General features: G+C 43.2%; 1 protein-coding gene across 1 annotated transcript in view; it reads right to left on the bottom strand.

Moving 5' to 3' along the window:
• SIPA1L1 (signal induced proliferation associated 1 like 1) overlaps positions 1-14,594 on the bottom strand; it is a 387,762-nt gene that overhangs the window by 77,973 nt on the left and 295,195 nt on the right. Inside the window, exons 13-14 of the mRNA XM_049113648.1 lie at positions 13,541-14,114; positions 12,637-12,911 (exon numbers count right to left, since the gene is read on the bottom strand). Coding sequence (XP_048969605.1) covers positions 12,637-12,911; positions 13,541-14,114 — 849 coding nt within the window. The remainder of the gene's footprint in view (positions 1-12,636; positions 12,912-13,540; positions 14,115-14,594) is intronic.

Below are 14,594 nucleotides of genomic sequence, written 5' to 3'. Positions count from 1 at the left end.
CTCGCATGACTTTCGGGGCAGACTCGGAGCGGTGTCAGGCAAATGGATATGGAAAGCACAAAGGAGGTCAAGGCAGATATGCACCATTACGGAACTGCACACGGTGACGGCGGACGTTGCTGAGATAAGCGAGCTCCCCCAAGACACTGCATGGTATCGGATTAAAAGAAAAGTGATAAGGGAGCCACAGAGAACACAAAATTGAGGGGGTGGTGTCGAGGAGACAGGTGCAAAGAGCTGACCAAAAAGCACCAGGAGTAAAGTTTCAGAGGACAGGGAAAGGAGTCCTGAAGGAGCGAGCGGCGAATGGGGTCAGAATCACTGAAGACCATCACATCCAGTGGCTTTAGCTGTAACCGGAGCGATTCCAGTGAAGCTCTAAAGTTCTAGGATTTAAGGGTCCTCAAGTCATGCTAAAAAACTATGATCCAGGTGGAGAGCATCTGGAATGTGCAAGCCCTGAAACTTCTAACCACAGCTGACTTCCTTAACAGAGGAGGAGGAGGAGGGATTAAGTGGCTGCTTGCTTTATGCCGAAGCAGAAAATGACAGTGAAGATTGGTATGGGACTGCTGAAATCTTAGAGATCATCTCCTTATAAACTAAACAGACATATGACTGTCATGCTCTCTGCCAGGCTGCACATGCAGCCAGCCTTAACCTCCTGTGGGGAGGTGCTCCCCCAGCTGCTCGGAGCTATAAGCAGCAGGGAAGCGGGGATAGTGGCATCCAGGTAAGACTTAAAAGTACCAATGGTGGTTAAGATCCAACAGCAAATATCTGCATAAAGGCTGGTGATGCTTCAACTTAAAAAAAAGAGAGAGAGAGAGAAAGGAAAATTTCTTACGCTAAGATGCCTGTTGTTTGGCAAAGCCCCTGAAATACCTAAACTTTTCTGAGCATGTTAACACAGATCAGGGCTTCATGGCTGATCCCACACTATGTTTAAACATAGTCATGTGGGGGCACCTGGGTGGCTCAGTCAGTTAAGTGTTTGCCTTCAGCCCAGGTTATGATCCTGGGGTCCTGGGACCGAGCCCTGGGTCAGGCTTCCTGCTCAGTGGGGAGTCTGTTTCTTCCTCTCCCTCAGTCCCGACCCCCAACCCCCACTTGTGTGCTCTAATAAATATATAAAAATTTTAAAAAAACCCTACACAGTGATGTGAGAAGTTCAATGAACAGCAGATATTTTAATTCCATTCCTACCCTTACACTGGAGATAAATTTGAGGCTAAAATACTGATTGTGTCTTATTACCTATTTTTGTTGAATAAATATTTATTCTGTTCATAAATACTACTCCCCATAAATACTGTAAAATTCTGTACTCAAAAGGCCACCTGGAGAGCATAATGCTCACATATGTAAGCCAAAGAGAATTAGACTTTAGTCTATTTAGATAGCAAATGAATCCTCTGTTTTTACCGCATCAGTTTCTCTAAACAATGTATCCAGAACACAATTCAGTGAAATAATTCTTCTTAGAAACTTCAAACACCAACACGTTTTGGTATGTTATATAAATCATGCCCTTGGTATTAAAGGATAAAGGAAAATCTGTTCCACAAGTATTTTTTTTTAATTCTTTCTAATGACCTTTAAGTCTGGGATCTTGCATAAAAATGCAAGAAAAACTATGCTTCTACAAGCAGTAAACTGGTGGTGTTATCTACAGTGAACCGTGGTGGAAGCAGCCAGGGTGAATGAATCAGGCAGATTTGTGTAGCAATCTCGGCAGGGCACACTTGAGAGAGCTGCTGGCTTCAACTTAAATACAGCTGGTTTCTCTATAGTTAAATACAACTTGCCTAACGTGGGGGAGGAAAATAAATGGAATGAAACTTATGTAAAGGCATAAAGGCAGTACTTTAATCCAGGATTAGGCTCATGCCATTATTGGTAAAGGAAGATTTAAGGTGTAGCAGATCCTGCCATTTATTTTGACCATTTGCGATTCATCTGAAAGGAGTCACACTTTATAGACTCCACAGGTACATATGCAAATGGCACCTAGGGCAGGACTGGTAGGAAGGGGAAGGCCGAATGGGCGAAGAGAGCCTGGCAGCCAGGGGCCTCTCTTACCCATTTCAGTAAGGTGTTCTGTTCTCAGTAACACCATGAAGGGGATGCTTTCCAGTTATATTTTATTATATTTCATAGAGAAAATTATACTCCCGGGTAAATATCTGAATCTGAGGATTCATGGAGGACTCAGAAGCATTCCTGATGAATGGCATGAGTCTATTTTGTATCTAAATATCCTCGAAACAGTAACAAAACAAAATTTCTCAAGTATTACCTTCTATTTGTGACTCCAAGTTAAAAATTAAAAAGAAATATGTAATGTATTCCTAAAAGTGAGCAATGATGGGAATAGGAAATTGAATGCTTAAGTTTTCACAGAGGAAGAATATCCAATTACCACATATTTCAAAAGGAAGATGAGCCAAATAACCCACATACCCTCTATATGTAGAACTGAGATTTTATAAGCCACCTAAGCCTCCACCATAAGAGCTGAAGTATTACTCCAGTGTCTTAAAGAATACCTGAAACTCAGTCTTAGAGGGAACTGAGGTTAAATTTCTCCGAAAACCACTATTAGCCTCGCTCTGCCACTTTCATTGTAAAGCTCCAACAGTCCTAGGGCTGCTCCTATGGTCTTATAGGGGGAGCACTCAAATTCCTTCTCCCCAGGGGTGGGGGACTGGGTGGTGGTGAAGATGGAACGGCAGACACAAGTCACGTACCTCCAGAAATCACCTCTGGAACTCAAAGAGCTCCATCTGGAAATAATGGAGCTGATGTATTCTCTAGCACTAAAAAGCTGCTTGCATTATAAGATGATAGTTAACTACAAAAAAATATTCCCACTTTTGAAGTCAGGATGTCCAGCAACAGGCTTTAGTTATTTTTTTTATTTTTTTCAGGCTTTAGTTTCTGTTGCAGAAATTAAATTCAACACAGAATCAAAATATATCCTGTTCTTTTATTATACGGAATACTGTATAGAGAAAACAACACAAAACAATTTAACTTGTAAAAGTCTGATGACTGTTTCAGAAGAGAAAGAAAATAGCACTAAGAAGGTCCTTGTCTAAACAATGATTTCCTAGGGTTCATCTTTCCAAATGTGGGCCAAATCATGAATTCCAGTTCATACACACACCTCGGGGAAAGCCAAGTTTGGAATGTGGAGAACAAAGAGTTTATTCAGAGATCTCTTGGATGTTTTTCCTCCTCAAAAATGATGAAAACAAGAGGAGTCCAGATGGGAAAGCAGCCACTTGGGGAGAGTAGTCTTTTATTGAGATAAAATAAGAAAGCTCTGTAAGTAGATCTCTAGGATTAAGCGAGGAAGTTTAGAAAGACAACTCGTTTTTTGATGTTGTTGCCCATAAATTATTTCTATCTGATATCCTAATATTTCTGAGCTAGTTAAGTGACAATGTCTTATGCAATAGTTCACAAGTTAAACTAAGGTAAGAGACATCAGTGTAGTTTTTAAAACCTCCAGCTTTCTGCTCCCAATCTGAACCAGTCAAAGACTTATTTGAGCATAGCTGGGGCCCGACTTTCTTTGGTGCCCCGTTTCCTGTTGTTCACTTGAACTAGACTCACATTTTGGTCTGAGATGTGATCAAGACAAGCAGAAGTGCTGAGGAAAGGGCGGCAAACAGAAAGAAGTTGGCTTCTAGTGGGCGACTATCAGCTTATTGAATTAAACTGTATCCTTCATTAGCATAGGTAATTTACAGTATCATTATTTAAAATTTTTAGTAATCTTTATTAAGAAAGTGACACAAATATAATAAAAAAAACCTGCATTCTTTTGCTACTATTGTATCACTTCTCCCCAAAAGACGAAGACTGTCAAAGATGATAATATGGTCAATGTCCCCTCAATGAGTCTGCCAAGTTCTAACCCACGTAAATCATTAAGTGTGCCGTGATGGTTTCTGTTGCTATCACACAGAAATGAAAGCACAAAGCACAAATACCACCAACTTAGAGCTGAATGCTTTGCTGGAATGTGTCCTCATGCATCCTTATGGCTTTAGAATGATACCATGCTTTGAAAGCCACTAGGGCATGCACCGGTTTCTGTTTCAATTCCTGATTTCTTTTTTTTTTCCCTTTTTCTTTTTTTTGGGGGGGTGGGGAGGAGGAGGCAGGAAGAGAGAGAGAGAGAAACTTAAGCAGGCTCCATACCCACTGTGGAGCTGACATGGGGCTCAATCTTACAACCCTGAGATTGTGACTTGAGCTGAAATCAAGAATTAGATGCTTAACTGAGCCACCCAGGCACCTCACAATTCCTGATTTCTAGGAAAATATGGGACAATGTAAAGCTAGTGCTTGTGGGTTTGGTGCTCTTTAAATCTAGGGCCGAGATTCAGAGCAAACCTTTAAAGGCACACTCACCGCCTCTCCAGTGGGCGTCCGTCACTGGAGATGCTTCGAGGGATGTTGGCAGCTCTTTCTGGAGGAGGCATCTTCCCATCTCCTTTCCCAGCATTCAGCCTCGAGGTCATGGGACTCTGCACCTGCGAGGGGACTTGAGGCGAATGAGACCCCTTGTTGGCATTCCTCTGCCATTTGTTATTATTTCGGAAGGGAAACTTGAATTCGTATGATACCCCTTCATTCATCTTGTATTCCATCACTGGCATGCGGTAGGTTTCAGAGCAACTCCTATCAGGGGCACAGAAAGAAGAAAAATTAATATTGCTTTTTCTTGTGGGTGGAACCACACTGTTTCTCATTAACAGTTAAAATGGATCAAACACATCATCCTTTGTTTCAAACTGTCTTTTAATCATTGGGCCCTGTAATTACTGTCCTTTCAAAAACCAGAACCCCAGGAAGTACTATACTGGTATATTTTCTCTTGCTCAGTCTCAACTAAAGCATCTAAGATATGGAGTCTTGAAAAAAGCAGTGAGATTCACAGTCACCCTGGTGGGTGGGGGGGGACAGATAAGGGCAGAGTCAGTACTGAGGCCTGAGGAGGGTGGGCCACAGGCCAGCAGAACCCTAAGACTGGGCCTCAGAGGAAGCAGGCAGTCAGCTTTACACATCCTTCATTTAGTGTCATGACTGGGGACCTAAAAAGGTATTGAATTTGTTTGGAATCTTAATAGTCAAAAAATTAAGTGGTGATAAATTCTGAAATCCAAATTGAGAGCCAAATTTAGCTCAGGAGGAGAAAACAAAAAGCCAATTATAGAAATTCTGCAATTATCCTATCACCAGGGAACAAAGCATAATATGAAATCAGATCCCCCTCCCCCCACCAGCAAACAGCTCCCATAGCTGGGCTGACCCCACGTAGCAGCCTGAGTGAAACTGATGCCCCAAATGTCCTCTGTTGCTTTACCCCCCTTTCTTGGTGCTACTGTCCCAACCCCCAAACCTTAAGATATGTGGAACTTACTCTCCACTTCCTTTACCCAAACAACCAAGGCTCAGTCTATTATAAACTTGACTGATGGACAAATTACTGAGAAAAACCTATGCCCAATAAAGCATTAACTCAAACTGTGTACTTGGTTTTCATTACTAAGCAAGAAAATGACTTTTTTGCTTAAAGGAATTTCAAAGACTGAGCAGCGGGTGGGGGGACTGGTAAAGGAAGGGTTAAAAGTGATTCTAAAACACTTTTAGAGAGGAAGGAGAGTCCACACAGTACTGTCCATGGAGACAGTGCAAGCTAGCAGCCACATGAAAAAAGTAAAAGGGAACGGGTGAATATATCTAAGACACTACTGTTTGAACATGTAATCAATAAATCAATATAAAAAAATTAGCGATTAGGTGATGTACACTCATCTAAATTTGGTGTGTCTTTTACATGTATAGCACTTCTCACTTCGGACTAGCCACATGACAATGACCCCTTAGCCACAGGTGACTTGTGGCTCCTGACTGCACACAGAGTACAGGTCCAAAGCTTGGGTCTTGATTTGGGAAATGGGCTTGTGTTGGTGGGAGAATAAGCACAGTGGAAGGCACCAGTGTGTCAGGTAGGACTCCTGGCATTTCTAACGTGTATGCTGCAACGTGCCCTCTCCCACACCTCCACGAGAGACATGGGTTTTCAGAAGGGCTGCTTCTGAGGCACGTGTATTTGCTGGGATCCTTGCCTGCTCAGTCTCAGCCTCAGTATCCAACAGGCACCTTTTCTTAGAGTTTTCTTACCATTCCTGATTCCCTAAAAGCCTAAGTTAACCTTAATCTGATCCTCTGCCCAAGGTTCCACTGTACCCCTTAGAAGTTTTAATGACAGTGGCTTTCAAACATTTGGGACCATGAGCCTAGTAAGAGATACATATTACACTGTGATGCAGCCCAGCCACAAATACACACACACACACACACACACCCTTTTATTCTACTATATTCTCTGTTAGTCCATTTCATTAAAGAAACACACTGAATGCAGCTTCCTAAATGAATTTCATGATCTATTTAGGAGTTACAACCTGCAGTGTGCAAAACACTGCTTTATGGCACATCTGACATGACTTCTGGCAGATAATGACTTCTTATGTAATAAACCTTTCCTCTTGATAGGAAGGAAGGAATGTCACCTCAAGCTTTGACATAATTTTTAGTTTTGATTCTGATAGTTCCGACAAAAAAGCTGCAATACTTTTTTGGTTCTTAATAGAGATATTACTGTAGTATGGCTTGAAGTCTTCCATTTCTGACCAAATATGGCATATTATACAGTCAGTTGTGCTCTGGGTCTATAAATATAATGCAAGAATGCTACAGCGTGCAAAAGGGGCAATAATAAAAACTTGCAAAAATCCATGGGAAAATTTCCTTCCACCCAAAATCAGGACTAGCTCTTGCTTCACTTCAGCAGTGGTCTGTTTTAACTTGTAAATTAAATGAATCATATCATTTCTACAGCATTTATACACATACACACAACACACACACACACCTTCTTTCTGTTGGGTGCTAGCAACCAGCACATATTCAGAACATTATTTTCATCTATTTTGGGCACTTTTTTTTTTTTAAGGTTTTATTTCTTTATTCGAGAGAGAGAGAGAGAGAGAGAGAGAGGCAGAGACACAGGCAGAGGGAGAAGCAGGCTCCATGCAAGGAGCCTGACACAGGACTTGATCCCGGGACTCCAGGATCATGCCCTGGGCCGAAGGCAGATGCTAAACTGCTGAGCCACCCAGGGATCCCCAAGGGCAAAAACTTTTCAAAAATGTCCCAATAGGTCATGTTTTCTCTTCACCACATCCACAACCCCCTCCCTGCCCCCCCCCCAACAGATTCTCCCGTTGGCTTTAACTCCGTGGTACCCGTACATGCACCTTTACAGGCACAGGCTGCTTCATGTCCATACTGCATCATGGCAGATGGTAATAAGTAACTAATGATAATATAAACAAATCTAATGTATTATGTAACAGACAAGCTGCTTTCATCTCTGGGGCCTTAGCTTCTTTGGGAAATGAAAGATTTGGAATTGGTAATCACTGAAGTCTCTTCTAGTTCAAAAAACTCTTTCAAATAGTCTTTTAAGCTACATAACATTTCATGGTAAAATCGGTTAGAAGACTCCAGTAGCCAAAAATTTTGTCTTTTCTTAATCTGTATTTCATTTCCACCACCTCTAACGTGGGGCTAGAAACTTCCTGCACAGTCGATGATAACGGGATGCATTATGATAAGGGAGAGCAGCAGGGAGAGAAGACTCATTCACAGAAAAGAAAAACAGCAGATCCACAATGCTAAACCTTGGCCAACTCGCCATGTCTAACTGCCATCCACGATGGGACAGACCACTTGCTAGCTTCCCATCACTTACTATCTCTGAAAATATAAGAAGGATATGTGGAATCAAGAAGTCAGTTGTACACTGAAGAACAAAGATAAAAGCTGGCTTTTAGTGACACACAGGAAAATTCATAGAAGGATTTTTATTACGTCATTCAAGTAGGTGTGATGTTGAACAGCAGTGAACGCTGACAACAGGCCAGACGCTAATCTGGCAGCGCCGCAGCAGGTCTAGAGTAGGCACTATCATTATCCCCACTCTCTTAGATGTGAGGGAATGGAGGCCTGGAGAGAGTAATCCACCAGAGACTGTAAGGCCAGGAAGTGGCAGAGCCAGGATCTGAACTCCCAGAATTAATCTATGTGGAAATTAGATTATTTAAATCTAACTTAATCTCATTTTAATCACTAACTGAAGAATACATCTACTCCAAATCCCCAGACTTCTCCACTTCCAGGGACCACTCATTTCACTCAGGGCACAGTCTGCAACAAAATGGAAAACTTAACATTCTTTAGAGAGTGATGGGCGACAGCAATTACAATTTCAGTATTTCAGGCCTACAAGACACATGGCACCATGTTGAAACCCGGCTGGTTGAAAAGCTACTCCTCCTCCCTACTCTTTTTCTCGGTCTTTTTATTCTTTCTTTCTCCTTTGGCTTCTGATTACCCATTACTCTCAACCTTTCAACACTAAGAATACAGATAGAAAAACCATTGTAGGGATCCCTGGGTGGCGCAGCGGTTTAGCGCCTGCCTTTGGCCCAGGGTGCGATCCTGGAGACCCGGGATCGAATCCCATGTCGGGCGCCCGGTGCATGGAGCCTGCTTCTCCCTCTGCCTGTGTCTTTGCCTCTCTCTCTCTCTCTCTGTGTGACTATCATAAAAAGGAAAGAAAAGAAAGAAAAGAAAGAAAAGAAAGAAAGAAAGAAAGAAAAGAAAGAAAGAAAGAAAGAAAGAAAGAAAGAAAGAAAGAAAGAAAGAAAGAAAAAGAAAAAACCATTGTACAGCATACCCAACAGATCATCTCAACAATGGACTCTTAAATCAGTAGTCTGATGTCTGAGGACAGCTAGGTCCCTCAGGTCATGTGATTTGGGTTTGGAAAAAATACTTAACCTCTTTGCACCAAAGCTCTTTGCCTGAAAAATGAGAGATCTGAACCAGATGATCTCTCACAGCCTTTCCTGCTCCAAAGCAGTATGCTTTTGCATTTTGAATACTTGCTTTAAAATGAAGACAAAACTCTGTGATCCGTCCTACGTAAAAAGTGATTTGGTCCTTTTATGTAACTTGTTTGTTTTTAGCTCTTCCTCTTGAATGGTCCTTGATTGCTTTCTTCAAAAGCTGTAGGCTAGTGGCCCTCTACAGAATAAAGGTCCACCACTCCTGTGCAACACCACTCAGAACATCATGATTTCATGTGGGTGAAATCTCTAGCAGGCTGTTTTTCATCTTGCCAAGAGAATGGCTGCTGAGGATTCGGAGATCACAGGCACCAACAGACAACCACAGGTCACGGGCTCCAGCACTCCAGAGTCAGGATCGGGTGGGGGTGAGGGGCCCCTCCTGATGTCTGACATTTCATCCCCTGGGAAACTTTCTGGTAGAGGCGTGAATAAACACTGAATCCCTTCTGCAGGACTGCTTGCAGCAAGTTACGTCTTCACTGGTCCCACTTGATGGGTAGGCAGTGATGGAACCTCTCCAAACCCTCTTCTCATTGTTTTAGTGGAAATGGAAGACTTTTTTTTTAATGCCCAATACACAGCAGGGGTTCAGGAACTTTACTTTACTTCCCCTGTCCTTGCTTCTCTTAAAAACAACTTTAGTATGAATACAATTCATAGAGGATCTGCTTATGTCCTAGAAATATGGAAAGAGTCCTATTTTATTTTTGTATTACTGAAGCCCCACTTTACTGTTAAACTGTTTTCAGTAAAACAAAAAGCCTCCCTTTTCAAAACTGTGGACTCTCCCATGTGAACACACACGGGTGTTTGTAGCTACATAGGGTCAGCACGCCAGGCGCGTGTGACCCATCAGGATCCTGGCCACCTGGAGCAGCAGGTGGCTGAGGGGCCGTGGGACAGGGGATCCAGAGGATGCCTATTCCCCCCCGCTGGAGCTGCAGTAACAGCTGACAAAGAGAGTGACTAGTCAAAGAACAGAGTAATCAGTTGCTAGGAAAACAGCAGTGGGAGTGTGAAGTGTGGAGGAGAGAAAAGTGACAGAAGAGCATTATCTTATTTTGTTGAAAATTACAGCAAGGTGTTAATACTTCAACTGTTCCTTTGAAGTTGTTTCTAAAGGAGTGAAGGGAAAAGCAGGGCTTCCAGTCCCCCTAAGGCATCCATGGCACCATTTCACACCTGCCCAGAAGGTGTAACTGGCTTTTCGGAGGGAATCCATGGAAGCCGTAGTGTGAAAGGCACATGGTGTGCTTCCCAGGCATGGGGCTGTACGGTGCACTGATCCTTCATCCCAATCTCCCATTCTACACCCTAAAGAGGGCAGGTTCCTAACACCTTCCTGTCCTGTCACTACCAGCTCTACTGGCCAGGAAATTGGCAATCAGTGTCTCAGCAGCACTGCTAGAAGATGAAACAAATATAGCTCATTTATTCAGGGGTGTGCAGGGGCCAGCCTGTCTTGGCTTGCAAAGAGCCGACCATGGGCATCTATCCCAACTCTGAGTACAGTGGTGTCATGCTGGTAGCGAGAAGTCGACCACAGAAGCAGTATTTACATCTTGGGAATCATCAAATGCTACAAATCTAGCTTCTTTTCTTCAATAGAAAGCCAACATACCAGCAGATCCCTGCTTATGCTACATAAATTAAAAAAATAATAATAATAAAAAAATAAAAAAGAAGGATTTGTGCCCCAAGCATACAAAGATGTAGTTAAGAGCTTGGATTCTAAGTGAGATCTAAATTTGCCAGGTAAGCTTGAAAAGTTCATGACTAATCTGAGTCTTGGTTTCCTTAAAACAGAAATAATATTAACACACCTCATAAGGTTGTTATAAGGATTAAATGTCCGAATCCATGTAAAAGTGTCTTTTCTAGGACCTGGCAAATTAAATTTCCAGCAAATGTTAGTTGTTTTTACCAACACAACACAGCATACATATCTGGCTTAGTATATTGCTATAGATAAACTACCTCCTACCACAGATCTATCTATCCAGGGCCAGGCCTCCCAACCCATCTTTCCAGGAACAACCACACACAATTCAATGTTGGTAATGTTGCCCCATCCATTCATCACAAACACTCATGGGCACCTATTCCTTCTCTCCCCACCCCATACAAGCTGGGGAGCCTAGAAGACTGGGGAAAGGCTTCTGAGCAGACTAGATGGCACTACACTATCCATAGACTCACTCGGACCTTTAGTCCTTAGACCAGTGTCTTTATTCTGTACTGTGTGTAATTAAGGTTGACAAGTTACAAAGCTTGGTTATATTCTCCAGTTTAGAGCTGCCTATTTAGAAGCAATCAAGTAGATGATGTGAAGGAGAGGTCAAGAGACAGAAGATGAGTGCAGAGCAGCTGGGGAGTGTCATAAGGACCTAACTACCTATATGACCCGCCTCCAGAGTCATTCCTGAATCCCAGTTCAGCAGAATGCCTAAACATTAATGGTAATGCGCTTCAGGAAACCAGAAAACACCTGGTTAACTAAGGCAGGATATGTGTGTTTAAGCTATTAGACAAAGGGAGTCCACAATATTCTGACAGAGGCACCTCATCTCTGGGCTGTCTAGGCAGTCAGCAATGTTCAGAAACACTACCTCAAGCGCAATCTGGTCTGCAACAGGTGGTCTGATGAACTGAAGTACATGTAGATTGTCATTGCTGCTTACTTTATAAAGGACACAAATAACCCACTGTAACTATTTACACAATCTACCATCGACTGTTCATGAATCTGTGAGAGCTCAGGTGTAGGACAAGTCATGTTTTTAGGGGGGAGAAACCAGGTTAAGGATGTTGTCTTGGCTTTAGAAGGCCTAAGAATTAACTGCCAAAGCTTAAGAGAAACTCTTGGAAAATAATGGGCTGAAAGCAAATTAACTTATTGGGGGGAACAAAATACCTAGTAAAAATAGCATGGACATGCCCAAAGGAGAAAAGAAACAGTTGATTAAATTTGTTCCATCAAGAAACCTCCCCAGAGACCGAGAAATTAAATTTTCAAGAGTGCTGCTGGCTTGGCAGGAGCTAGGAGGGACAGGAGCTCCTGGACTTCCCTTGGCGAAAAGGCTGGGGACCAAACAGCCAAACCATCACGAGCAGGACCAGCTCATGTGAAGCCAATTCCTAACACACACAGATGCAGTTAAGAAAATGCTTGCTAAGTCACGTCCAGGGCTCCAGACAGAGAGGAGAGGTCAAAACAGCACTCTGAATTTTGGAAAGAAAAAGGAATAAGAGTGTCATGGAACATAAAAGAAAGAAGCCTGACAGTCTGTGTTGCTGAGTGTCTCCTAATATTAAGCACTCACTGTTTCTTAGGTACTGGCACAAGATATTTAAGATGGCTATTACTGGCCTTCTCTATCTGTAATGGCAAGTTTAGAAACCCACAGATGTAAATCCTGGGGATGGTCCAAGTCACTCACTCTTTCCAGCTGCTGCTGCCACAACGAAGAAACGAAGAGGGAGCTAAGTCCCGAGTCAGACTTTCCACAGATGGAACTTGGAGCACCACATGTAACCTGGCACGATTCACTACCCCCCGGCCCAGTGGAAGGCGTTCTACATGGTGTGCAAACCCGGCCTCGGATGCCCAGGTTCACAGCTGCCAACTCAGACCTACCTCCGTGGGGTGCAGTCATCGTGAGGGGGGATGATGACGACCTTGACTGTGACGGATGTTCTCAGGAGATCAATCATCTGCTCGTGGCTCAGGGTGGCCACGGCCACCTTGCAGATCTCTACCAGCCGGCTGCCCTGCCTCAGCCCCGCCTGCCAGGCGTAGCCGTAGGGCTCTACATCTGCCACGATGCCCTCATAGTTGACATGGAAGCCAAGCTGCCCTAGCCCATTCCTTCGCAGAGTCATCTCCACCGATTCACAACCTTTTGACACAAACTGGACAAGGAAACAAAAGGTATCATGGTTTAATGCCAGAGGGTGTTAAGTGGCGGACAGGGAACTGGAAAAACACCGCAGGCAGGGTTATTTCTGAATACCCTGCTGCCAGCTGAAGAGCGTCTGGTTACTTCCCCTTCACTAACCCCCATTCATTAGGCCAAAAAGAACATACTTGTTGCATCCAAAGAACTCAATGGCTTCAGTGAGCTTACAAGGAAGCCTCTAACAGAGACCTACAGGGAGCTGGCAGCCAACAGAGGCTGTATTCTGCTACTTGCTTCGCCCTTAAAAAATTCGAGGCAGCAGATGCTCGATCGAACAATTCCTCTCAACAGCTAAAGCAGACTGGCTGGGCTACCTCACCAGCCATCAAGGCAGTGGGATCAGGTCACATGCAAATGGTCTCCAACACAAAAGCACAGCAAATGTGTCTTCTCCCACTGGTTCTACTTTTCCTTCTGAAAAATGATGGAGAATGAGTGTCACGTAGACTCCGCTTGCTTCATACCATCAAGGGAGTTTTCAGAGGAGCCGACAAAACAGCACCCATTTCGTAACTTGCTTCTAAAGTCTGTTCTGAAAGCTTTAGGAAAGGGAAACTGGGTAAGTGGAAGGAAAAGACTCACCTGCAACCTTTTCACAATCTCTTTGATATCCTCACTATTAATTAAACTCTCCACCGAAACACATTCTCCTCGCTCATAGAAGACTTTGAGGCTGGCGTCAGTTGAGGTCCACCCTATCACGTCTCTGCAGAAACAGTTGAAAACCACACTCTTTGTTTCCTGCTCGATGAGAACGATGAACTCGTTGGAGACCCCTAACAGGCAGTCTATTTCCATGGCCTTGTTGTAGTCTTTGGCCCGGACAGCCCACACAATGGCTCCCATGCTGCTGAGCTCAGCTCCTGGATATGGCTTAGACTTCTCCTTCTTCTTGGAGGCCAGAGAGATGAATGGGAACTTGCCAGATGGGTCAATAGGGGTGTTGGTGACATTCTTTTCTGCCAGATCTTTCAGGTATTCCTGGCGTGTCCGAGTTGCCATGGCCCGAAACTTTTCTGATTTATGAGCAGCATTTTCTGCATTAATCACTTTGGCCAGAAGGAAGTCCCTGAACACATTTGACTTAGGGAAAGTGACCCCTTTGGGGATGGGAGGTCCAAAGGAAGGCACGTCTCTGGACCTGGTGACGGCCACACTAAGAGACAAAGCAAAGGGCAAAAAGAGGAGCGTCAGTCCTTCTTGGTCTCACAACATGAGAATAAAATAACACCTGCTCCAAGAAAAAGGTATACCTCAGGAGGAAAAGAACTATCACTGTCCCAAAAGAAATAATATATATTTCTATTTAACATGAGCACACCTTTTCATTCAACCACATTTAGGATTTATAGAACATTAAATTTTTTCTAGTCTTAAAAAACCCAAAAACTTACAGTAAAAACTTTCCTCTCATTAATGGGTGGTAAACTAACCATACTTCATGAAAAAAAAAAAGTGTACTGTAATATTCTACCTTTAAATACCTACTGATTATTTCTAAGCAGGGGTTACTATAATCAGCATAACCTTTTAGAACAGATTTTCTAAGAACACAATTGTAGTCTCCATTTTAAATATAATGTCTATGTGCACACAGCTTATAATGAAAATATCCAAAGATGCATGACATAAAAGC

Source organism: Canis lupus, chromosome 8 (assembly GCF_003254725.2).
Source record: "Canis lupus dingo isolate Sandy chromosome 8, ASM325472v2, whole genome shotgun sequence".
Lineage (NCBI taxonomy): Eukaryota > Metazoa > Chordata > Mammalia > Carnivora > Canidae > Canis > Canis lupus.
This window is presented reverse-complemented; position numbering and strand designations above follow the sequence as displayed.